General features: G+C 44.7%; 1 protein-coding gene across 4 annotated transcripts in view; it reads left to right on the top strand.

Annotated features, from left to right (window-relative positions):
* Window positions 1-8,642: 8,642 nt before the first annotated feature.
* The window catches only part of Pcnx1 (pecanex 1), a 142,349-nt gene continuing 126,563 nt past the window's right edge, over window positions 8,643-24,428 (top strand). For 2 of the 4 annotated variants that reach the window (XM_038335643.2, XM_038335642.2), the window contains exon 1: window positions 8,645-9,191. In XM_038335643.2, coding sequence (XP_038191571.1) covers window positions 9,039-9,191 — 153 coding nt within the window. In that variant the 5' untranslated portion in view covers window positions 8,645-9,038. Of the gene's footprint in view, window positions 9,192-24,428 lie in introns of all 4 variants that reach the window. The other 2 variants (XM_038335641.2, XM_038335640.2) reach the window with 2 other exon arrangements.

The raw sequence follows: 24,428 nt of genomic DNA, 5'->3' as shown, positions 1-24,428 counted from the left end.
CTTTGAGGCAGGGTCTCTTTCCTCACTCCGGGGCTTGTGCTTTCTCAGCTAGTCTGAAGCTGCCAAGCCACGGCGAGCCTAGTCTATGCCCTCCTCTGAGCTGGGGTTGCAAGCGTGTGCCAGACACCTGGCTTGTTATGTGAATGTTAAGTTCCTCATGATAGTGCAGCAAGTACTAACTGCTAAGCCTCTCCAGCCCCAAATCGTTAAAATTATTAACCAACTGAATGCCCATCCACAGCCATGACAGTAAATGGCATATTCATACAGTATAAGTTTACAAAATAGGATGATGAACCTCACTGTGTGTGTGTGTGTGTGTGTGTGTGTGTGTATAAAATGTAATTTTTTTCCCTTTATCTATTGATTCAGTGCCTGAATGTCTAGGGGCAATGATTCTAAGAGAAGTTGCACTATCTGTCTCTATTACATATTTATCGAGTCCTTAATTATGTAAAGCTGTTACATATTAAAACTTTAAAAACTGACATTAAAAAATACTAATTGACCAAACACTGCTGAAGATTTTATGTAGATGTACATTGTAGTTTGTATGCACACAGTCCGGGTTTCTGAATCTGTGTGTGTGGTTGGGCGCCCGTGTGTTTGGCTTATAGTCTTCCTCTCAGATCCCTAACGTAATCCAGTTTTCTTCAGGAATTTATCCCTCTCAACCGATTTTCTCTGCTTCAGTCCTCATCTGGAAAAGACAAGCCTAAGGGTGATTCCATTTTCCTGGCCAGTAATTGGTTTATGAACCTAGGCCAGACTCAAGTAGAGTACATCAATGCCCTGAAGAGAGGCTGGCTCAAAAATCAGCACAGGACCAAAAGCATGGCAAGGTTCTTGAGGAAGAAATGTCTTTGCTTATGAGTGGACTCCTGGTCAATGGCATCTCCGAGGGACACTGAGAATGGTAACAGCCATTTTGCTTCCAGGTCAACGCTGACACACAGATAAAACCATCCCAGGGTTCTTGGGCCACAGCGGACTTCTGCTAGGAGTCAATGATGCTCTCACCTGCAGCTGCAGGCTCCTACCCGCAAAGCCCAGAGAACGCTGCCAAGACTCTAAAAGAAACACATGGGCAAGTCAGAAGGAAAAAATGTCTTCTGAAGTTTCTCAGACTGAGCAAACTGCCAAGGCACAGGGCAAGTGTTGACATAAAACTTTTCCAAATCAGACACCGGATTCCACCAGGAATACGGCACTGAGCAGAGGGGAGAAGGGCACAGAGACTGAGACTGAGGGCAGAAGAGGCAAAGGGTGCAGAGACTGAGGGCAGAAGGGGCAAAGGGCACAGAGACTGAGGATAGAGGGGAGAAAGGCACAGAGACTGAGGGTAGAGGGGAGAAGGGCACAGAGACTGAGGGCAGAAGGGGCAAAGGGTGCAGAGACTGAGGACCAAGACAACATATATTAGCTGTGGTTGTAACTGGGTAGGAGCTTACTGGCTAAGTGCTAACTTCTCTATATCTTTCTCATATATATATACATATACATACATATATGTATATATATATAACACATATATATGTCTATATAATTTAAAGGGTTAAATACTAGCCAAAAAAAAATAGACCAGTCAGATGCAAACTGATAGAGACATTGGCCCAAGCACGCTCCTAGTAAGTCACTTCAGGTTTTAAAAGACAAGCCTGGGACTAGGGTGTGTGTGTATCAGGGGTGGACCCTTTGACTAAAACTCATGAGGCTCTGATTTATTCCCAGCACTGGAAAAAAAAGTGAAAAACACAAGTTAAATGTTGATTAAACATTCCTCTTACATTAGAGGTTGGAAATTTAGCAACCCTTCCTATTCCTGAGGGATTTAAAACAACCCTAACTATAACAAATACAGATTAGGGCTATGAAGTTGAGAGCAGAATTCATGACTGTGTTCTCCCGACCATGATTTTTAGGAAGTTTTTGAGATGCCCTACTTCTAATCTCTCTTGAGGAATTTGTTTCCATTGTCCGTTACCTCACGAGGCTGAGGGTCACTATCTCGGTCAGACTGCAAAGCTATTTTATCTTTTAGACCAAACGCACCCTGGAGATGAATGACGGAGATGTCTCCTCTCCTTATTAAGGAGGGATTCGCCTTTGATGATGGAAAGAAAGAGAGAATTCCATAGAGGAGACTTGAGCAGTGGAAAAAAAAGTGAGCAGGCAAGGACTGAAAGCGTGGAAGACTGAGTGAGGACCCCAAAGAAGCTGAGGTTAAATGTGGCAGGGATTGGGCAGCACCTTCTGGATTTGGAGTCTAGGAAGTAACTGCCTATGTGGGCAACAGCAGGGATGCACCACCAGTGGGAAAGGTCCTGGGTTCCATCCCTAGCACAGTAAAAACGCGTAGATGCATACATGCACGTATGTGGGATAGGTATGGATACTAATCGTCTAATTCGGGGACACCTAACATTGTGATGGCTTTTCTGGTTTTGGGGTTTTTGTTTTGTGTTGTTTGGTTTTTGGTTTTTGAAGATAGGGTTTCTCTGTGTAATCCTGGCTGTCCTGGAACTTGCTCTGTAGACCAGGCTGTCCACAAACTCATGGACATCCACCTGCCTCTGCCTCCCAAGTGTTGGGATTAAAGTACACCCCCTGAGCTGTGATGGCTTGTCTAATGTTCCATATGTAGATATAGCAGAACTTAAGAGTTCTGCAGGTTTTTAAAAAAAGATTTATTTTCATTTTATGTGCATAAATGTTCTGCCTGTGTGTATCTACGTGTAGTATGTGCATACATGCATGACTGGTGCTTGAGGGGGCCTGAGGAGGCTGTTAGATCTCCTGGAACTGGAGTTACAGATACAGAAAGCTGTAAACTGCAGTGGGGATTCTGGGAAGCAAACCTGGATCCTCTGCAAGGGCAGTACCTTTAACCATGGACCCAGTTCCTCAGGCCCGGAATTCTATGTTTTTAGCAGAAGGCTGTGATTTGGGTGGTTTGTAGACTACACAGGGAGAAAAATTTGTCACAGGGCTCAAGGTCATAACGAGTCTAAAGGATGTAAATGCCAAGAAAGGGAGAAAACCAGAAGGACAGGGGGTTTTATTTTTTGTTTCGCTCTCTACTGTGATTTGGAGAGATTTTTACCCCATGCACAGCACTCTCCTAGAACACACAGACACACACACACATACACACAGACACACACACAGACACAGACACACACACAGACACAGACAGACACACACATATTTATATTTATGACACTTTTGTGCATACTTGGAAAATATTATGTATGTTATCATTGGCCAAATCTTAGAAACAAACAGGCAAAACAACTCCCCTATCCAAACCTCAAAACTCAAACCAAATGAATAAACAAAATTAATAAGAAACGCATTCCCATGTACTATCAAGGGTTCCATTAAAAAAAGCTATAAAAAAATCTCTAAGGGATATGACTTCTTATTTTATCCTTGGAAATGTTCAGTTTTGTTATTAGGAGAGGAAAAAAAACCCTCCATGAAAACTAAAAGCAATGAATCTGTAGGCCTGAATACCCTGGGAGTCTTTGGTTTTGTTTGGTTGGCCTCACTCAGGTTAGGACTAATTTAGAACGTCACTCAGGTTAGGACTAATTTAGAACGTGGCAGAAGGTGGCTGGAACCCAGGTTTATCCGATTGCACACACTATGATCTTTCCACTGTGAACACTGTGGTCCCTCCAAGGAATGTTCCTGGCACTCCTTGGCTGAAGAGCCAGATATCTGGCTCTTTCAAGACGACAAGTCTGTCATTTCTGCCCAGCTCCTGAGCAGGCAGGTGATCCACACTGCACGGGTGGCTACTAGCAGGTGGCCAGGCTCTTTGGAGAGCATCCTTGACATTAGCTGGCTGAGTAGGTCCTGCTAGAACTATGCTACCCTGCCTGAGACAGAAGGGTAAATAGCTCCTTATGTGACATAGACACTAAACTATCAGAGGAATCTTTTAAAGATGAAAAACAAGTGCCCATAAAGTTTCTAATTTAGGAATCCCCAATATTTGGGGAGTTTCACAACATCAGACGTATTTCCCTTTTCCTGCTCTGAAAGTGTTGGATGTGAATTAAAGAAAAGTTTGGTGCTTTTTTTCTCCCCAACAACATACTCTCAGGATGACACAAAGCTGTAGTGAGAATTACCCAGGTGGTTAGTGTCAACTAAAAGCTGTCCCTTTTCCTTCGTTTGTGACAGGGTCTCGTGTAAACCAGGATGATCTCAGAGCTCTATCTGCCTCTGCCTGAGTGCTGGGATTAAAGGCATGTGCCACCAGACCTGGCTGAAGTTTGTCTTAAAGTACACATCCTATGGAATTGATATTCTAAAGCAAACAGATGGACAGATGGAACTGGGGTTTCCAAGGATCATCCCCCCAGGCAGAAAAAAAAAACAAAAAACAAAAAACAAGAAAAAAACACTTCTTTTTGTTTACTGTGCTCTGTGTTCAGACACTGGCTGGTGTTTCCTGATTACGATACATAAGGTTTGGGGACTCCCTTCTCCTCCCTTCTTTTGACGTTTTTCTGCCTGGTGTGATATAAAGTGGTACATGCCAAACAGCCAAAAAGAGAACCAGAAGATGATTCTAGGGCACTTCTCTTCCAAATTCTCTTCATCTTTTTTTCATAGTTTTTCCTTTCTTGAACAGATCTTCTAAACTTCAAGAATGTTTTCATTTTTTTGGGGGGGGGGTGTTTGTTTTTTGGTTTGTTTATTTGTTTTGGTTTTTCAACACAGTGTTTTTCTGTGTAGTGTTGGCAGTCCTGGAACTTGCTCTATAGACCAGGCTGGCCTTGAAGTCAGAGATCAGCCTGCTTCTGCCTCCTAAATGCTGGGATTAAAGGCATGCGCCAACACTCTCTGGCTGCTGGAATGTTTTTAAATGTAGAAGAAGTACCAAATAAATGGTTTTAAAATAGATTTAACTGCCTGATTGGAAAGTCACTGATTCCTGTGCTATCTTCTGCAGCCCATCTGTTTTGAGGGGACTGATATAACAGCTTTCCGATGGGCACCTGGGGCACACTGAGAAGCACCTTGCCCTCAAGGAATGCATTTCATTTGGAGGCATATAAAGTAACAGACTATTAAGTGCTAAGTGAGTGGAACCTGTAAGCAGGCTGGCTAGCCTGTTTCAAAAAAAAACAAAGGGAGTTTGAAAGAGTTTGGAGTAGTCGTTATAAATTTTAGAAGGCAGGTAAAGGACTAAAACCTTCTCGATACAGTGTCCATAACAGCACACAAGCATATTAATAAGTGGGTGGTTGATGAACATACTAAGTATATATGCTGATACTCACCAATAAAACAGGTTCCTGCTGGGGAGCAGAGGAGTTGAATGAAAGAAAATATTCAGGTTGTAGGGAACCGTCAATGCTTGGCTAAGGACCATGCCTTTACTCCCGTAGCTTACTGAAGGGAACTAAAGGCTTTTAAGAAAAGTAGATTAGGGAGATTAATTTGCTGGTAGAAGGTACAAAGGTTTTGAAGGGGGTGGGGTAGAGACTAGAGGCAATGGGCTATTGGGTAAGAGCTGCGGACAGCATCCACTAGGAGCACTGATCAGGCAGCATGATGGGAGGGGGTAGGAGAAGGAACACAAGGGTTTAGATCAGCGTTGAGGGTTCAAGTCTGAGCAAGTAAGGAAATCTTGGCTTCCCTAAGGGAGGGTTGAGGATCTAGTCTCAGAAAAGACCTGGATACTTTTGACTTTGGGTAGTTGGCAAGACATGTGGGCCTTAATATTAGGCCACCTAATAGACAGAGCTGTAGCATGGGTGCCTTTGTCCCAGTGACCCAGGTGGAGTCATCAGAGGGTTTTGCATGTTCAGCTTTGTCCCTTTCAGGGCAGGAGAAAGCACCTGGTGTGGGTGTTCCCAATCCTCTAGGGGCCTATGAGTTAGTCAGGGGACAGCACTTTAATAAGGTCAGCTGACAGATGAGCCAGTGTCAGGGGGTGGTTTGGTAGTATGTCACGGCTGCTAACTCTGACACGTTAAGTGTGACATTATTGATGACTTTTGCGCCTGGCTAAGAGTGTTGACAATTAGCAAATTAGATCTCTTCATTTTTGTCTTGCTCTTACACTTTATGGGTGTGACAGAGGGTGTAACCTGGGGCAAACCATTTAACCTTTCTGTGCCCCTGCCTATGACACAGGGAGCGTGTGGGAGCGCTTATAAACAGGGAAAGCTGCAGATGAAAGGGCACGTAGGCTCCACCCACTTCCTCCGGTGACTGAGTCAGTCATCTGGGAAGGGCAGCCTTTTCTAGGTTTTCTTTCAACTGCTTGTTAAGAAGCATCTTCCCCCCCCCCTAAAATGCTTCTACCAGTTCAGGGTGTAAAGAGATAGTTTCTAACTGCCCCCTTTAACATTCTGGGCCTGCCCATCTTGCTGGCCGCTTTTCACCCAGGCTTTTGCCGTATAACTCCCATCTGTAGGTTCTGGGATTAAGCCCGGGAGTATTGGAAGGGAATTAGGGTTTTACGCGAACATCCAGGGGCCTCAACATAAGGCAAACCCACTCGGTGTGAAGTTTTGGCCCAGTTCTAGGCATGAAGCTATTTTTTTTTCCTGTAAGTTTCACACCATCCATCAAATCTGGCTTTTGGATAACTTGTCTTGTTCTCCAGGGTCACCAGAATTTTTCCAGGACCTAAACTCAAGGACATGAGTTTGGAACCGGAAAACCCCAGCAGTGAGGCTGGGGTCTTGGCAATAAGTAACATATTTTCTCATTCTTGCCATGATTTCCTTTTTTTTTTTTTTTTTGCCTGCTCCTTGAGCTCTCCAGGCAGCCTTGAAGCTGTCCCTTGGCTTCTAACACACTGGAGATGCCTCCTATCGGCTGCCTTCCTGGCTTGCTGGGGGTTAGTTCTACATCTGCCACCACAGTTTCTTCTGGTCCAGGAGGGTCTGCCTCTCATCATGGGTGCATTTAGTTCTAGACTCCATTTCTCCCGGTCTGCCCCACTGTATGGCAGTTCATTTTTCCATATTAAACCGCGGCAGATGTTTGCTGGCATGGAAACTGATGTGCTATTGGAATTTTAGCCCTGTTTACATCTTCCTTTGTGTTGGAAAGCTCGGGATCACGTCCAGTTTCTCAGAGCTTTCCTGTCTCCTTCAGGAGAAACAAAAGAAAACTGCAACTGTCTTGTGCCAGTGAATCAAGCCATTAGGCCACTATTTAATTATAATATTGTATTATTTCACCTTAATTTTGTTTTTAGGCATACATTTAAAATACATGCTGATGTGAAATTATTCATACCTTTTAATTTTAAAGTATTTTATCGAACTTAAATAGCTTTATGATTATACAATAATAAATCAAAGTTGAGAAGGGTCTTCTCCCTACCTGTTCCTTTAAATCCTCTGGAAGGTTTGTTAAAACTTGCTAGGTCTCCCCCCACACACACACACACTTCCCCACCCCCAACTCCCCCACCCCGCCTGAGTTTCCCTAAGCATTAATATGAGAATTTGCATTTCTAAGTCATTCTTAGGTAACGCCTCTCACATCCCTTTGAGAACAGCTGACCACACTAATTCCTACCTGAGTGGATATGAAAAGCTCTCACAGTCCTAGCAGCAAGAATGAATGCTGACTTCTGAGCTCTGGGCAATCAGTTTGAAAGGCACAGACCTCATTGATAAAAAATAAGGCTAGCCAAGGCATTGCCTCAAAGGAGTGTTGTGAAGAGTAAAGGAAACAGGTGTGAAAATAACCACCTATACAGTGGCATGGCGCCCAGAGGCATCGCAATGGGTTGTTAACCACTTTTTAAAAACGCCATCAGCTGCTCCGGCTCACTTGCTTCCCCCTCATTAATTATAACAACTTTAATCTGGGAAAACAGGGTACGTTTATTGCTACAATAAACTCAACGTTCAATCTCTTAAAAAAATCATCCAGTGAGATCAGACATTAGACAGGGTAAAGAATGAGTCCCAGTTTTTCACAACTATAAAACAAGAAGGACAAGACCCCATTCAAAGTTTGGGTGGCATCGGTCATTTTTCAACCCCGCTGAGACTGGCCCATTGAGAAAAAATGGCTACTAGCTACAACACATGAAAATGAAAAGTTGTGGTGCACATTTGACTTGTTCATGTCATACTTTTATATCTCTTGCAATTTGTATTAATTTATGCCTGTTGGGGAGCAGTAAATGCTCACAGTTCTCACCGTCGTCCTTTTTCTCACCCAAACTGCCTCCGGCCCAACCAAAGGGCTAACATAGTTCGTGCTCAAATTGTGGGCGCTGTTGACTTTTCCACTATGCTGCAGCCTTGATTCTTCCAGGCCTGCAGCGTCAATCTCAGTTTACCCCCAAATGTTTTTAGGTCTTGGACAAACGCCACAAATGCCAGCCCTGCAGGCAAGGTCTACCAATTCGCAGCCTGGAAGGCCGTTTCCCTTTAAGGTCTGGTAACTGAGCTTGCGGGGTGCGTCGTGCCCGGCGCAGTGGGGTACCCTGGCACGTGCCCCCACCCCACCTCACCCCATCCCCCCACTCCCTCTCCGCGTCTGCACGCTTCTCCCGGGCGCCAACAGGAGGCGCTCGCGCTACCGAGGCGCTGCGCGTACCGGTGGGGCCCGCTCCGCGGGTGGAGGGAGCGGGAGGAGGAGCCGGAGGGGGCGCGGCTTCTTCCGCGTCCTCTCGGGCGCCCGGTCGCCTGCTCCGCCAGGCCCGGGCTGGCGGCCGGCGGGGGTCGCAGCGGCGGCGGCGGCAGTGGCGGAGGCGCTGGCGACTCAGGCTCAGGTTCGGAGCGTGGAGACAAGATGGCGGCGGCGCTCCGGAGCCTGGCCTCCTCCTCCTCCTCCTCGCCGCTCTCCGCCCCACCGCTTGCTGCCTCCTCCTCCATCGTCTCCTCCTCCTCCTCGTGCAGCAGCACCAGCGAGCGCCGCGGCTCCGGGCCGCTCTCCTGGAGCTCGGGAGGGGGTTAGATCGGGCCTTGGGCGAGCAGGCGACGAGGCCGAAGCTGGGGCCCGGGCGGGGACGACGACGGCGGCGGCGGCGACGCCGGGTGGGGATGGGGTCGCAGACGCTGCAGATCCTCCGGCAGGGGGTGTGGGCCGCGCTTAGCGGCGGCTGGTACTACGACCCGCACCAGGCCACCTTCGTGAACGCGCTCCACCTCTACCTGTGGCTCTTTCTGCTCGGCCTGCCCTTCACGCTTTACATGGTGAGTGGAGGCGGGGACGCGCTGCGATCGCCTCTGGGGGGGCACCTCGGGGGTTCGAGGGTCGCGCCCCTGTCCTCCCTGTGTGCGGCGGTCCCGGCGGCGGGCGGACGCTCCCCTCCCCCGTCCCGCTCTCCGCCCCGGGTTTCCCCTCTTTACAGCACCTCCCTCCCGCCGTTCCCCGGCCGGGTCCCGCTTCCTCGCGCGCCGGGTCTGCGTAAATTGCGCCCGAGGCCTTCCCTCGGGGTCCCCGGTCCTCCCCGTTCTCGGGCTACCATTCCTGCCCCACTCCCCGGGGCATCCCTACCCGCACCTCGGCCCCGGCTGTGCGCAGCCTGGGGGAGGTCGTGCGCGCTCCGCATGGAGCAGAGTCGCGGGGTGTCCCGGCTCGCACTCGTTTCACTGGCCCTGGGGGGAACCTTGAGCGGGCTCGAGCTTCTGCAAACCTCTCATCGGTTGGGTGCGGGTTCCATTCGGTTCAGCCCCGCGACGAGGGGCTGTAGTGTTTGTTGCCAGGCCAGCGCTGCGGGCAGGGAGCAGGGAGACACGGGAACCTGGCTGGCATTTCACCCATTTGTTTGCGTTGGTTCAAGGCCTTTGACTGGCAGGGAAAAGGAAAGTACCGCCTGTTGCTTGGTGCACTAGGGCCAGTTTCTCTGAAGTGTTTTGGTGTTCCCGGACTGTTTCCTTCTATAGCCAAGGCTGGCCCGGAGACTCGTTGTGTAGTCCAAGCCCTGGAGTTACTGGGATTACCAGCGTGAGCCACCTCTCTAGAAAGTTTTTAAAAGATGTTTTCCTGAAAGATGTTAGCATATTTCTAACAAAGCAAAACAACTCTGTATTTTAGGTTGGGACATTTGAGAAAATAAAGCTTTCAAATTTTAAAGTAATTTGGAAGGAAGGATAGTAACTTTCATTTTCAGGGAATTTCCGTTAACTTCGTGGTTCTTCAAGGTGCTAGAATAAAGGTGCTGGGTTAGAAAATCCGGGAATAGGAGTATAATAAGTGCCACAAGTTAGGACAGCCTATTTGCCTCATTGCTCACTATCACTAATTGGCAGGAACATGCCTTGGGGGATGGTGAGTGTGTGTGCTAAATGTCACATTGCCAAGCGGATTCTGATTTCTCATAGAAATGTATTTGAAGGAACTTACACGAGCTTAAAGGAGCTATTTTTAAAAATGCTTATGGCTTATTACAGGACTTGTTCAGTCTTGTCAAGATCGGAAAATTTATCACCAAATGTTATAATCTGAATTCATTCTGGCTGACCAGGTTCACTTTACATCCTTCATTTACATATACCTTCCAGGAATAGGATCTCGTTAATGAGCCACTCCCGTGGCTTTGGTTTTGAGGATCCTCAGACTCACAGGGCTTTCAGAGCTGGCGTCTCTTGTGTCCAGACAGGTTGTAGGTTTAAGACAAAATGATTGTCGGGAGGTCAGGATTTGTTGCTGTTTGCTGTAAGGTTTGTGTCGTAAGCCTCTTTGTGGAATTAACAGAACCACAGAAGAGACTAGGTGAATGGCTCCTCTGCTTAGACCTTCCCGACTTGCCTCTGCCGGGTTCACATGCAATTCACCTGCTTCGTAATCTTCCCAGCAGCTGATGTGTTGCTGCGTTGCTGCTGTGACCTGGGCTGTCTGCACTTGTTCTTCCTACTCTTTCGGGGGAATATGGAAGGGGGGTCATGACAACGACGAGCATTCTTCCCTTCCCGGAGAGTTGTGTGGCTTGCTTTGGTTAGATTATTTCAGGCTTCTGGCATGTGAGACTTTCTCCGATAAGTAACATAGCAGCTTCTGAACTCTTCTGCCTGCTTTCTAACATTTTCTGCTGGATGATACAGGTACTTAATGTTTTTGTCACCTTGTTACACTGTGTAAACTAATAATAGACTCTACACTCTGGCCAGGTGGGGGCTTCATTGCATTCATTGCTGCTTTCTCAGGGTTTAGAGCAGTGCAAGGCACATGAGATGATTAGGAAGTAAACAGGACTCTCTTTCTTCTGTCAGGGAACTTACTAGCCTAGGGATCATAAGCAGCAGCAAGTGTTCTTTCTGATTGAAGGGATGATGATGAATGATCAGAGTTCATGGTTGGGGAGTCAGCAAAGAGGACTCGTAGCCTTTCAGGAAACATGCTGGTGCTATCGGATTGAGATATCTAGTATTGAGACAGTGTGACATCATAGATATCCAAGTTAAAGCGAAATCCTGCCTTCTGGATTAAAACCTCACACATGGTTATTATTCATGTGATCTTCCAGTAATAGTTGCAGATGATGGTGACTTCACTGAGCCTGTGTACAGGTTCTTAGCCCTGCTAAGTATCCTCATGTGGCTGAGCCATTGTGACTCGTTTTATTGCCTTAGGTAGGTGTGAACTGGGATTAATACAGAACATTTTGAAGCCAGAGTCACCATTCAGGATCCCTGTAAGCACACACACACACACACACGCACACACACACACGCACACACACACACACCCTTTCAGCTTTTGTGGGTCTTTCAAAGGGGTAGGATACAGTTTCTACAATTAATTTCTAAGTGGTGGAAATCAGGAAGAAAAGCTTCCTGCTTATCTGATTATCTTCTGTTACCTTGTTTACCCCTTTTATATTGTTCTAATGGTAATGGGCATGACTTGTCATGTGTGAGAATTTTGGGGAGTATAGGGTAGCTTTTTTGGCGGGGGAAATAGGTGTTATCATGATTTTAATCGTGGCCTGGCTGTTGATTTGTGCTCTTTGGGCAGTATTACTTTCCTGAACCTTGATTTGCTCATATGTGACATATTTCATGAGTATTTTACAAGGAAATATTTATGAAATAGGTTATTCACCTTGAGATTAGCCTTTAGTAAACGACATTTCAAAGAATGTCTAGGTAGAATTTTTCTCTGTAGTGCTGCATGCCTAGAAGAGATTAGATAACTCTGGATTTATTGAGTGACACCATTGTCATAACATATTGCTCCACATACAGTCGTTTATATTAAGAGTTATGTGTCTAGATGATGAAACAGTAAGGTGTATTTACATTAAGATGGGCTGAGCATAGAAAGCTTATCTATCATACATGGGGCCTGGCTGCAATTCTGGGCACCCCTCTTCCTCCAGTCTGTTTACATAAGATGTTCTCAGAGTTTAGTTGACATCAAAAATTGCTTGACAGTGTTAAACATGTATAATTGTATAAACCTGTTCCAGTCAGAACATCTGGAGTGTGGCTCATTTATTTATATACTACATGGTAGGTAAGTGCAAAGAACTTGATCAGTATACCTATGATTCCTAGCCTATTTTTAACTTCTAAGCTGGTAGTCACATGTCTTCAGGATGCTCTTGAGGCATCTAAGAGAAATCATGTCTAAAACCATTCTGAGGGGCTTTAGCAATGGCTCCGTGGTTAAGAGTGCTGACTGCTCTTCCAAAGTGCCTGGGTTCTAGCCCAGCACCTACATGGCAGTTCACAACTGTCTGTAATTCCAGTTCCAAGCATCTGTTGCCCCTTTCTAGGCATTTAAGGGCACCAGCCACACAAGTGATGTACCAACTCCTATACACATAAAATTACAAAAACAAACTTCTGAATTTTAATTGGATGGTCCCATCCCAAAACAAACAAATGAACAAACTGGAGGAGGACCCTTCCCTCACTGTTGCATATTGGTTAGTGGTATAATGGTACTGCACCATTCATTCCCTTGCCCTTGCTGTAGACACGTACATGCACACACACCCACCTCTCCTTAACCAAGTCTGCTGTCAAGAGTAGCTCAACTCTTCAATTCAGTTCCTGCTCCATCCTGTTTATTATATAAATACATACATTAATACATTATATATGTATATGATACATAGTATATTGTATCAGCCATGTAACTGGTTCTTGACATCTGTTCGTACCCCTAACGCTTAGCATAAGCATAAGACTTAAATCAGTTGGTGCCACCCCCCTTTTGTATTTACTGGTTTAAATGTTTTTCATACAATATATTTGATTATATTCTTTCTTCTCCTCCAACTCCTCCCAGATCCTCCTCACCTCCCTACCCACCCAAGTAAATGTTCTTTCTCTCTCAAGCAAAACACAACACAACAAAACAAAACAAAAATCTCCCAGAATAAGAAACAAGAAACCAAAAACCGAAGCAAAAAAAACCAAAAAATACCAAAACAAAATAAGCATACACACAAGAAACATGGTGTCCATTTTGTGAGCATGGGGCATGCTGTGGAATGTGGTTGGTTGATATACCCAATGTCACTTAACTGATTTTTTTTTTCTCTCCCAGTAAGTATCAGTAACAAATTGCTTCTTGGTTGGGGGTGGGACTTGGACCCACTTGCCCTTCTCAGGGCTCAGATTTTATCTGGTTGGAACTTGTATGGGCCGTGTGTGTGCTGTCATGGTTTCTGTGAGCTCAGAGGTGGCTCGGCTCTTGTGCTTGGAAGACACTCTTTCCTTGGGGGTGATCCATAACCTCTAGCCCTTATAGTCATCCTGCCTCCTCTTCTGCATAGATCCCCGGGGGAGGAGTTCGATAAAGGCATCTCATTTAGGGCTGAGTGCTCCAAAGTTTCTCACTCTCTGAACATTGCCCAGCTGTGGGTCTCTGTGTTAGTTATCATCTACTGCAAGAACAGGCTTCTCTGATGAGGGTTGAGGGACAATACGCTGATCTATAGAAATAGCAACATGTCATTAGGAGTCATTTCATTTCTATGTTCATCTAGCAGAATTGTAGGTTTTCTCCTGGGGTCTATGAAATATCCAGTCTCAGGTTCTTGGCCACTTTAGGAGTGTCAGGTATGGGCTCCATATTAAGGAGTGGACCTTAAGTTCAATTTAAAAGAGCAGTTGGCTACTTGTATAATGAATGGTTGTGCCACCATTGTACCAGTATCATAGGCAGGATGCTGTTGTAGGTCACAGGGTTCATAGCTGGATGATGCTGGGATTAAAGGCGTGCACCACCACCGCCCGTCTGCTGCTTTATTCTTAACAGCTAGAAGTTGGAAACAGCCTAGTTGTCCGTCAACTGATGAATGGATAATGAAAATGTGGTACATTTACACAGTAAAATATTATTCAGCTGTTAAGAAAAATGCACGGAATTAGAAACAATCACTTCTGCCTTTTAAATATCTTTGCCTGATTTACCTTTGAATTTAGACTAGAAATCAAGCATCTCTACCAGAACCACACTGAAGCCAACTCTGCCTTTTCTTGGTTTGTGCAGTTTCTTCTGTGCTAGAATCACGTGGCCTCCTTTCCTTCTCCTTTGCCTGCTAAGTTGCTTCCTCTTGCAGGAGCTTTGCTCTGGCTGTGTCTTCCAGAAGGAGACTCTCTTCCCGGGTTTTCTCAGGCTGATTGTTGCAGGTTGTTTGGGGTGGGGTTAAGTTTCCTCTCACAGAGTATAGCCCCGTAACTGTAAAGAGCAGTTGTCCTATTCCATCTCTTCATCTTGTCAGCTTCTTTCATGGCTCTTCACAACCCTCTATTTGTATCTTTGTTTCTGTGTTCGCTCTGGAGACAGCCTTACTGCCACGGTACTTTATCAATTCAGTGAGGGCAGGGGCCAGATAGAATAAATATTCAGTGTCTTCTTTGAATAAGTGTTTGTTGACTGACAACTGTATCACGTATGTGATACAGGCTGACCACCAAACTCATCTGGAATAGTTGGATGCAGAGGGGATGTCTAGGAGGTTGTGTTGTCTGGCAAGGTTGTTAGTTTCTGTGGCTGCAGAATCACGTGCCAGGATGACTCCAGACGACGTGTGGGTTTTGTGTGTACAACCTTGCACAGTTATGCGCATATAACAATATATAAAGTAATATATGCTGAGTACCCTGTGGAGTAAGTATCTTAAGTTAATCATTCGTATAACATTTATGGTTCTGACTCTCCTAGTTGCCTTCATTACTCATTTTTGTAGTTGATCTTTATCACCTGTAAAGACTGCTTTGAAGCCCTCAAGTCATTTTCTTTCCTAAAGATTCAGAAATTTTAAAGATAACTAAAAACTCATACTTCATACAGTGGTTCTCTTATGATTGGTGTCTTTAGAGCCTTAACTAGCAGGGGCTGAGGATGTAATTCATTTGACAGTATGCTTATGAAGTATAGCCTAATAATACCCTGAGTTCAGTCCCTGGAAGTGCACAAACCAGACCTGGGGTTACAAGACTCTAACACTCAGGAGGCAGAGGCAGGAGGAGCTCAAATCCACCGCTGTCCTTCTCAACTACACAGAGCTTGAGCCAGCCTGAGATATATGAGACCCTGCCTCCAAATAAATAAATTAATTAAAATCAAGCCCTCTAGCTAATGGTCTGTTCAGATGCTTAGGAGTGATCTAGACATGTCCGTAACTTACTGTCTTAGTCTCTGCTCTGTTGTGTGAAGAGACATCATGACTTCTGCACCTTTTATAAGAGAAAGCCTTTAATTGGGGCCTGCATACAGCTTCAAAAGCTTAGTCCATGATCGTCATGGCAGCAGACTTGGTGGCAGTCATTGCAGGCTTGGTGCTGAAGTAGTTGAGAGCTACCTCTTGATCCAAAGGCAAAGAGAGAGTTAAGACTGGCAGGGACTTTTGTGACCTCCAAGCCCTCTCCCCCCCCCCCCAGTAACACTTCCTCCAAGGAGGCCACACCTCCTAATCCTTCTAATCCTATCAAATAGTTCACTTTCTGATGACAAAGCATTCAAATATATGGGCCTATGAGGGTTGTTTTTATTTGTTTGTTTTTTTTGAGGCAGGGTTTGTCTGTGTTGCCCGGACTGTTCTGGAACTCCTTCCGTAGATCAGGCTGGCCTTGAGCTCAGCAGATAACACCTGTCTGCTCAACACCCCCCCACCCCCCCCACCCCCGTGCTGACATTAAAGGTGTGCTCCACCACTGCCTGGCTAAAAATGACAAGGTTTAATGTTCTTAAGAGCAGAAAACAAACCACCACACTAATACACTAATTCTAGAGATATCTCCTTAAATAAGTGGTCAGACACAGGGATCTACAGAAGAAGGCATGGAATGAAAAACCGGAGTCAAGTGGACAGTGCTAACTTCAGCTCCTCTGTCTAAAAATTCTCATTGGTAAAAGGCCAGAAATTTTAACTTGTCAGGTCAGTGAATTGATAGACTTCCTGATTAAATCTGTGTGTTCACAGGCTGGAAAAGAAACAGAAACCCCTTTAGTTTTCCAACAATTAAATGCTTTTATGGCTTACAGTGGTTTCTGAAACTGTGGTGAGTATTTCATCTTTAAGAAACATAGCAGGCAGCTCATAAGTGCCTATAACTCCAGCTCCAAGGAATCCAATGCCCCTTTCTAGTTTGTGTGTGTGCCATATATTTATGTTCCCCCCCTCCCTCCCTCCCTCCCTCCCTCCCTCCCTCCCTCCACCCACCCCCAAATAGTTCAGTTTGCTTTGCAGTGTTTTAGAACCTTTTGGTTTCTTTTGACTGATGTTTCCATGAGGGAACATGAGTTTTTTTTTTTTTTTTTAAGATTTATTTATTATGTATACAACATTCTGCCTCCATGTATGCCCGCACGCCAGAAGAGGGCGTCAGATCTCATTACAGATGGTTGTGAGCCACCATGTGGTTGCTGGGAATTGAACTCAGGACATCTGGAAGAGCAGCCAGAGCTCTTAACCACTGAGCTATCTCTCCAGCCAGGAACATGAGTTCTTAATAGCTTCCAGAGGGACCACAGTGTGATGTGTTACTGTGGCAAATCTCTTTCTTGATTACAGGTCAAATATTTTCACTTTTTAAAAAACTTTTGGGGGAAATATTCTTGTAATTAAACATTGTAGCTCTTTGGTCTAAATTCCTAGGAATAGGAAAGGGTGGGTGCTGATGGAGGAGCTGAAAGTTGAGATCCATTCTGTAGGGTCTTTGTACCTGTTGAAGTACAGGGTGTTGAGAGGGAGAGGGAGATGCTGAGGGCAGTCCAGGTCTGAGCGGGATCCAGGGGTGCAGTGCTTTCCTTCGTGAATGGGAAAGCAAAGTGACTGCAGATGTCAGACTGTGAGCCGTACGGAGGGCGTCTTTGTGACCGGACAACTGGAGTTCACAGTGTTGAAGAGGAATGTTCAAGAGAGAAATGTGGGGTAAAAGTTATTTACTTGAAGTTATTGGCATCATATAAATACTGTTGTAGAGCGATCCTAAAACTAATTAAGAAGAAAATATTATTGGACAGAACTCCAAGACCCAATAGCATCAAAAAACGGGCAAAGACGTTTCCAATGGCAGGAAAATGAAGAAGAGTAGAGCCAAAGGAAAAACTGTTGAAAAGGAGAGAGTGGTCAGAGTTTGCCAAGTTGTCCTCCCAAAGGTTAATGCCGACTTAAGTTGCCATCAGCTGTGCCGAGAGCACAGCCCAGTATGCCCTTCTCTCCCCATGCTGCTCTTTTAACACAGGTGGCATTGTCGTAAGCTGCTTAGTCAATGGAATATTGAATAAAACATTTCAGTAAAATTTTTGTCTTTGATAATGGCAGGATTCTTTCACAGTACCTTTTCATTCAAACTTAGTTCCAATTAAAGCTCTTTGCTGCGCGGATATACCATGTTTTTCTAGTTTTGTAACTGTTAATTCTGAGACGCCGTTGCTTATTATGTTATTTGGTTGAGTCAGATGATTTTCCCTGTCTCTAAGTGTGCTTGGGGGAGATGAGAAGCATTTTCTGGATGTGCTTGGACTCCTGGTACAGGAGCAGGGGAAGCCAGACCCCAGAGGATGTTCTGTAGACCTCTTGACTTTGTCAGGTTGCAGGTGAGCTTTACCAGAGCCCAGTGGAGTGAGTGGAGGATCTGCTCCCCTCAGGGGCCCTGGGAAGCTGGGGGTGTGCATATGTGTTCTTTGGTAGCACTGGAAAGCTGTCTGTACTCCTCTTTGGTCCTCGGAGGTTCTGATTCTCAGAACTTGCAGCTGATGCCAGACTCTTGCTTTTGGTTAAGATAAGAAAGAAAAGAAAGCCCAGGGAAAACAAGCTGTTTCCTTCCCGAGGTTTTGGGCGTGGGGAAAGAAAGTCCCATTCTGTAGAGCTTTGTGTAAGCCAAGTAGAGCCCTGAGAGCCAGCTGATGTGGGCGCAGCCAGGAAACCCAGTCACAATTTGAGAAGCTTGGATCCTGGAGCCTGCCGCCCATCCTCTTTTCCTCCCTCTCCCTTTGTTACCCTGTTGTCTAGACATAAGCCAAACAGGGCCAGCCACCTGTTATCCTCCGTAAAGCTTTCCATTTGACATAATTTTAGGGTTATAGAAAAGTTATAATATTGTGCAATTTCTGTGTACCTTTTCCAGCTTCCTTTTATATCAAAGTGTTGCATAACCACAATGTGTTTATCAAATGAAGACATTAGCATTGGTGCAGGATATTAATGGACCACGAGTTTTGTGTGGATTTTGCCAGTTGCCATTTCTGCTACAGTATCTATCCCAGAACTCTGTGCTCTTTAACGTGTGGTTTTCACTCTTTTCCCTTAACGGGCCGGGATTGTTGTCTTTGCAGATTTGTACTATTTATAACAATATTCCACATGTATCTTTTCAGAGATTTTATGTTTGTAACTGATGCATTTTAGACTGGGCAGAAAGGAAGAATATTCAGAATATTTTTGAACTGTGCACTACTGTCCTGTAGTAATAAGCTATTTGAAAACATTCAGCACATGCAGAATTGTGCAAAATGAAGACTCCAAAATGAAAAGTCTTGATACATTATTCTTGGCAGAATGGGCACCTGTGCCTTCCTATATAAGCTGCTTTTTTCTTAATTTATAAATTAGAGGTGATGAGACTAAGGTGATGATTCCTTCAGTGTCCTGAAGTGTTCCTGTCCTAGGATGCTTCATGCGGGGGAGGGAGGAGGGGGTAGTCCACCCATGCAGCCAGTGGGAAGGAGGGCACTCCACCCTTGCAGAGAGGGGGTACTCCACTCATGCAGGGAGGGGGAAGGGAGTAGTCCATTCATGCAAGGAGATGAGGAGGGTAGTCCACTGTCAGGCAGGGAGGAGGGGATAGTCTATCCATGCAGGGACAGAGAAGGGGGTAATCCACTCATGCAGGGAGGGGGAGGGTAATCCACTCATACAGGGAGGGGGTAGGGGGTAGTCTACTCTTGTAGGGAGGGGGAAGGGAGTAGTCCATTCTTGCTGGGAGGGGTAGGGGGTAGTCTACTCTTGCAAGGAGGGGGAAGGGAGTAGTCCACTCCTGCAAGGAGGGGGAAGGGGAATAGTCTGGGTGGGTAGTCCATAGTCCATACATGCAGGAGATGTGCTTGTATGCCTATGCTGGGTCTCCAGCTCTGTTCTTTGTGCTGTTCTGGTTTCATTACCTTCTTAACAGGCAAATGGATCTTTGTTCTGAGGAAATGATTGTTCATTAGAAGAATAAATGCTTTGGGGTATAATGTCTTATTGTTGTCTGGTATTTTATTGTTACATATTCAATGTAGTGTTAGTTTCTCAGTGAGTCGCTTTTTGAATCTGAGAATATGATTTGTGCTGTAAGACTACCATTGTGGGCAAGTATCTGAAACAGTCAGAGGACATAAAAACAAACTGTTGAGTAAGCGCAGTTACCGTTCGCAGGAGCCCTGTTTTCTCTTATTTACGCTCCAGCTCTGCTGTGTTAGACGTCGTCGCTTCCACAGGCACCTCTGACCCTGTGGCAGAAACAAAGTGAACTAGGCAGGTGATCAAAAGGATCCTAAAATTTGTTTTCCTTTTGGCATTTTGGTAACATGAAATGAAATGTTTTAAAAAGATAAAAAGTACAGCTAATCTAAAAAGATTATATATATTGTATTACCAAAAAGATATTTGTCTATTACTCCATTGGCACAGCAACATTGAAGCATATATGTTATTGAAAAATAAGCTTAACTATTTTTCAACTGTCTTAAAGATTTTCAGATGAACAGGAAAGTTACAAGATGCTGTATGATCATTTGTGCCTCCATCTAGATTACATTTGTACTTTGAAAATTCTATTTATTTGGACTGTACAGTCAGTTTGTACATATGGTGTTTCAACAAGTCTATGGGACTTGTTTGAGAGTATGTACTGTGACCCCTGACCCTGGGCTTCATCTTCTTTTAATGATGTTTACAGTAGTAATACTCATACCACACTGAAAGTAGCTGACAGTCATCTGCTAAGATGAACTGTCTAGTCCGTATCAGACTTCCCCAGTTAATTAAAAAAAACATTTCTAGACAAATTTCCCAACCCAGGATCCAGATATACTTAACCATTCTTTCCCTTCCAGTTGACTTTTTAATGCTGGCTATACTAGGTGCTACATACCCTTATTTTTTTTAATTTATTTTTTTGTTTTTTCATGACAGGGTTTCTCTGTGTAGCCTTGGCTTTCCTGGAACTCCCTCTGTAGACCAGGCTGGCCTCAAACTCAGATATCCACCTGCCTCTGCCTCCTGAGTAATGGGATTAAAGTTGTGTGCCACCATTTCCCAGCAAAGATTTATCTGTGTATTTTATGTATATGAATGCTCTACTTGCACGTATGCCTGTGTACCAGAAGAGGGCATCTGATTCTATTGAACATGGTTGTGAGCGACCATGTGGGTGCTGGGAATTGAACTCGGGACATCTGGAAGAGCAGCCAGAGCTCTTAATCATTGAGCCATGTCTCCAGGCCCTTTTTTCATTTTTTTAAAATTATTTGTGTATTGAATGTTTTGCCTATACGTATGTATGTGTACTGCATGCATGCCTGGTGCCCACAGGTGTCAGAGAGGTTATGAGGGCCCCTAGAACTGGAGTTGTGAATGGTTGTAACTTTGATGGGTGCTGGGAATCGATCCGAGGTTCTCTGCAAGAGCATCAGTGCCCCTAACTGCTGAGCCATCTCTTTAGCCCACTTACCCAGTTGACATTTTAAAAGTCAAGGGCAAATGAATTATTCTGTTTGACAGGTTTGCTTCATTGTGCCGCTCCCCTCCCCTCAGTCTCTCTTGCTCCTACAAGCCTCAGCTGTATTTTATTGTCCAAAGTTAGTTTGCAGAATTGTCATTTATAACATAATTCTCAGCCCTTTGTAGATTTCTTCTGCTTTGCCTTTGGTTTCATGATCTTTCACTCTTACTGTCAAATGTCACACTTAGGCTTTGTCAGTGTCACTCAGGATCTGTGGCTCCTTTGCTTTTCTTCCTTAGACACATCTAGGTAAAATCACACAGCCCAACCCCTCTCTTTACTCCAGGCATTTTCCTGTGGCCTTCAGCTAATTATACCTGCCTGTTTTCCTGGCTGTTTATTGGGGAGGAGTAGAACTCCTCACGTAATGTTTGGAACTCCACCCTTGGTTGCATCCCCTGCCCTCAGTTCCTGTGGACCTCTCCGTTCTCTTTTCCAGGAGATAAAATCTGTACCCCAGCACAGTTAGAGTGAGGTTAGCCTTGGGAAAAGGCAGACCACTCTTTGTGCTGTTTCCTTTTAAAGGAGATTATTTGTTTGCCTTAGAAGAGTATTAGGGAACTTTGCTGTTGCTACGGTTGATGTTTTGACTTTGTAGTTTATTATGATATTCTGCCTGAGGATTGTTGGCCTGAGGAGCAAGGCATGGTCTTCTACACAATTATTCATAGCACGGAACAGTCGTTACCTTTCTTTAAAATAAAATAATGAAAAATAATTTGTAACTAGGAATTAATTGTTCTGTTTTGCTCCACTTCAGTGCATCACTACTGGGGGACAATTCTGGGCATGTGTCTTTTGAAAAACTCCAAATCAAAACTCCCTAAGTACAGCAGCAGTGATTGAGGTCCGATGCAACTAGGCTTATTCTAGGCGGTCTCAGCCTGTTACTTGTGTGTGTTTCCTGTTTAGTTCTCCTTTAATTTAGCTCTATTTCCAGCCCAGAGAAATAACTGAAGAACATTGAGCCTTGCTACAGTATACACTCTTGTTACTCTTCGTGTGTGCATATGACAGGCACATGTGGAAGTCAGAAGTCAACTTTGTTGTGGAGTTGATTCTTTCCCTCCCCTCTCCTCTCCCTCATTCCCACTCTCCTTTCCTTCCTGTTTGATATAGAGTCTCGCTGGTTTAGAACTCTCAGTTCTGCCTGCCTCTGTCTCCCAGGCCTTTTCTTCCATCTTTCCTTGATTCTACAGATAATGTAGGTTGTCAGGCTTGGTGGCAAGCACCATTACCTGCTGAGCCATCTCATTAGCCCCAGTTTTCTCTTCTTTGGTTATCCTGTTTTCTTCCTATGATTGCTTTACACAATAATATTAATTTTATGTATTAATACCATGTATTAATAACATTGAAAATGTGGACCGTTTTGTCTTGTCCCTTACTGCAAGGAATTCTTGTATTTTAATGGAAATTCTAGTGTTTTTGTTTGAACATTAATTCTTTACCGTGTTACAGAATCATTCATCAATTTTCCATTCACTTCTGCTCAGTCATCAGACTATTATTACATCCGTATTCAGTCCACAAATGTTAGTGATGGCATCTATTTTTAAGCGCCTCTGCAGCATCTAAACCATATGTGGTCAGAGATCTGTTTGTTGGTCTTCATTTTGTCACTATGGAGTGTTAACTTTATTAAAAGCATCAATATTTATTATGCTGTTGTGTATCCATGCATTACCTCCTTCACGTTTTCTGATACAATCCTCAGCCTAGTCTGTGAGTGGAGGAACTTCACTCCCGCTTAGAAACGGAGAAACAGGCTGCTGAGAGTGAGGCACTGGCACAGGATTTCAGACTGCCTCCGCCATTTATTTCCTTTCGACGCCAGGGCTCCCGTCACATTCAGTCCTTCTGTTACATGTAACCATGCAGGATGCTTCTTATAAATCTGCTTCTGAAAGCCGACCTCTGACTGATTTGTGATGCTCTAAGTGCCCCCTAGGTGTTCTCAGTGTATGTTCTGAATCTAGAACTCTCAGAGCTGTTGTTTCCGTCACCATCTGTGTATTCTTAATTCTGGCTTTGCTTCTTGACTAGCATATTATATGGATACTGTGGAAGTCCATTTGTAGAATGCACTGCTCTCCTGGGATTTAGTTATGGCCTCATATACTTACAGTGAGATCATTTGTCTCACTGATTATTTGGGGTGGGGGTTAGCCTTGTTCTGTGACACTTGGTAAATGGAGCTATTAAACTTTAATGTCCTTTCAGTTACTGGTCTAATGTAGGGTTCTTTCCCTGCTGTGTTTAAACTAGTTATGACCGCCTTGCCCCCACTGCTGCCATTATGCCTGCTGCTTCATCCTAACTGGAGATTCACGTGCAGTCTGTGTGTCCTGTTCATTGTGTTTATTGTGCCTGCTGCTTCATCCTAACTGTGGAGATGCACGTGCAGTCTGTGTGTCCTGTTTATTGTGTTTGTTATGGACAAGCTCAGAATTGGCGGTCCTTACACCTAGCTACATGTTTCAAGGATAGGGGCTTTTGGGGAAATTTTAACATGATTTTGTCTTGGGCAGTGTCATGTGCTTCTGCTGGATACAGGCTGAAGATACTGTTCACCATTCCATGATACCCAGGACAGCACCCCACACCAGAGTTGTTTGAACTAAAGTGTCAGTAGTGTTGGACCTGAGAAGCCATCCCAGAGCACGCATTCCCAGAGACAGCCATCCAGAGAACAAGATAGTCCTTGAGTGTATGTGACATAGACCTTGTTTTTTAAAATAGAAAGTACAGAGAGGTGTACACCCAGTATATACAGATATCAAGCATATCAAGGGTCTAGACCATCTAGTTGGTGATTAAAAAACTCAGACCGTGGTAGTCAGAGAGATGGTTCAGTGGATAGACACTGGGTGCCAAGCCCAATAACCTCAGCTTGATTCCTGGGACCTGCGGGGTGGAGCAAGAGAATGGACTCACAAGTTGTCCTGTAGCCTCCATGTGAGCAGTGTAAGTAAATAAATACAATTAAAAAAACAAAAACATCTCAGACTTTAGGGACAGACAGGATATAATCCTGTTTCTATCTTTTTACTAGCTATGGGCAGATGATTTTATAGCCTGAGTTTGTTATCTGTAAAATTGAGGATAATAACTACTTTCTTCAAAGGATTAGTGTGAGATAAGGAACCAGATTAGTCGTCCTGAGGGCGCCCGGGGAGAACAGTTCATATTTATTATTGTATAAGCATCCCTTAGAAAAGTACTTAAGACTAATGTGTGCCCAGGGGTAACTGGTGAGCC

The sequence above is a fragment of the Arvicola amphibius genome, chromosome 7 (assembly GCF_903992535.2).
Source record: "Arvicola amphibius chromosome 7, mArvAmp1.2, whole genome shotgun sequence".
Lineage (NCBI taxonomy): Eukaryota > Metazoa > Chordata > Mammalia > Rodentia > Cricetidae > Arvicola > Arvicola amphibius.
The sequence above is the reverse complement of the archived record's forward strand: the minus strand, read 5'-3'. Positions and strand labels throughout refer to the sequence as shown.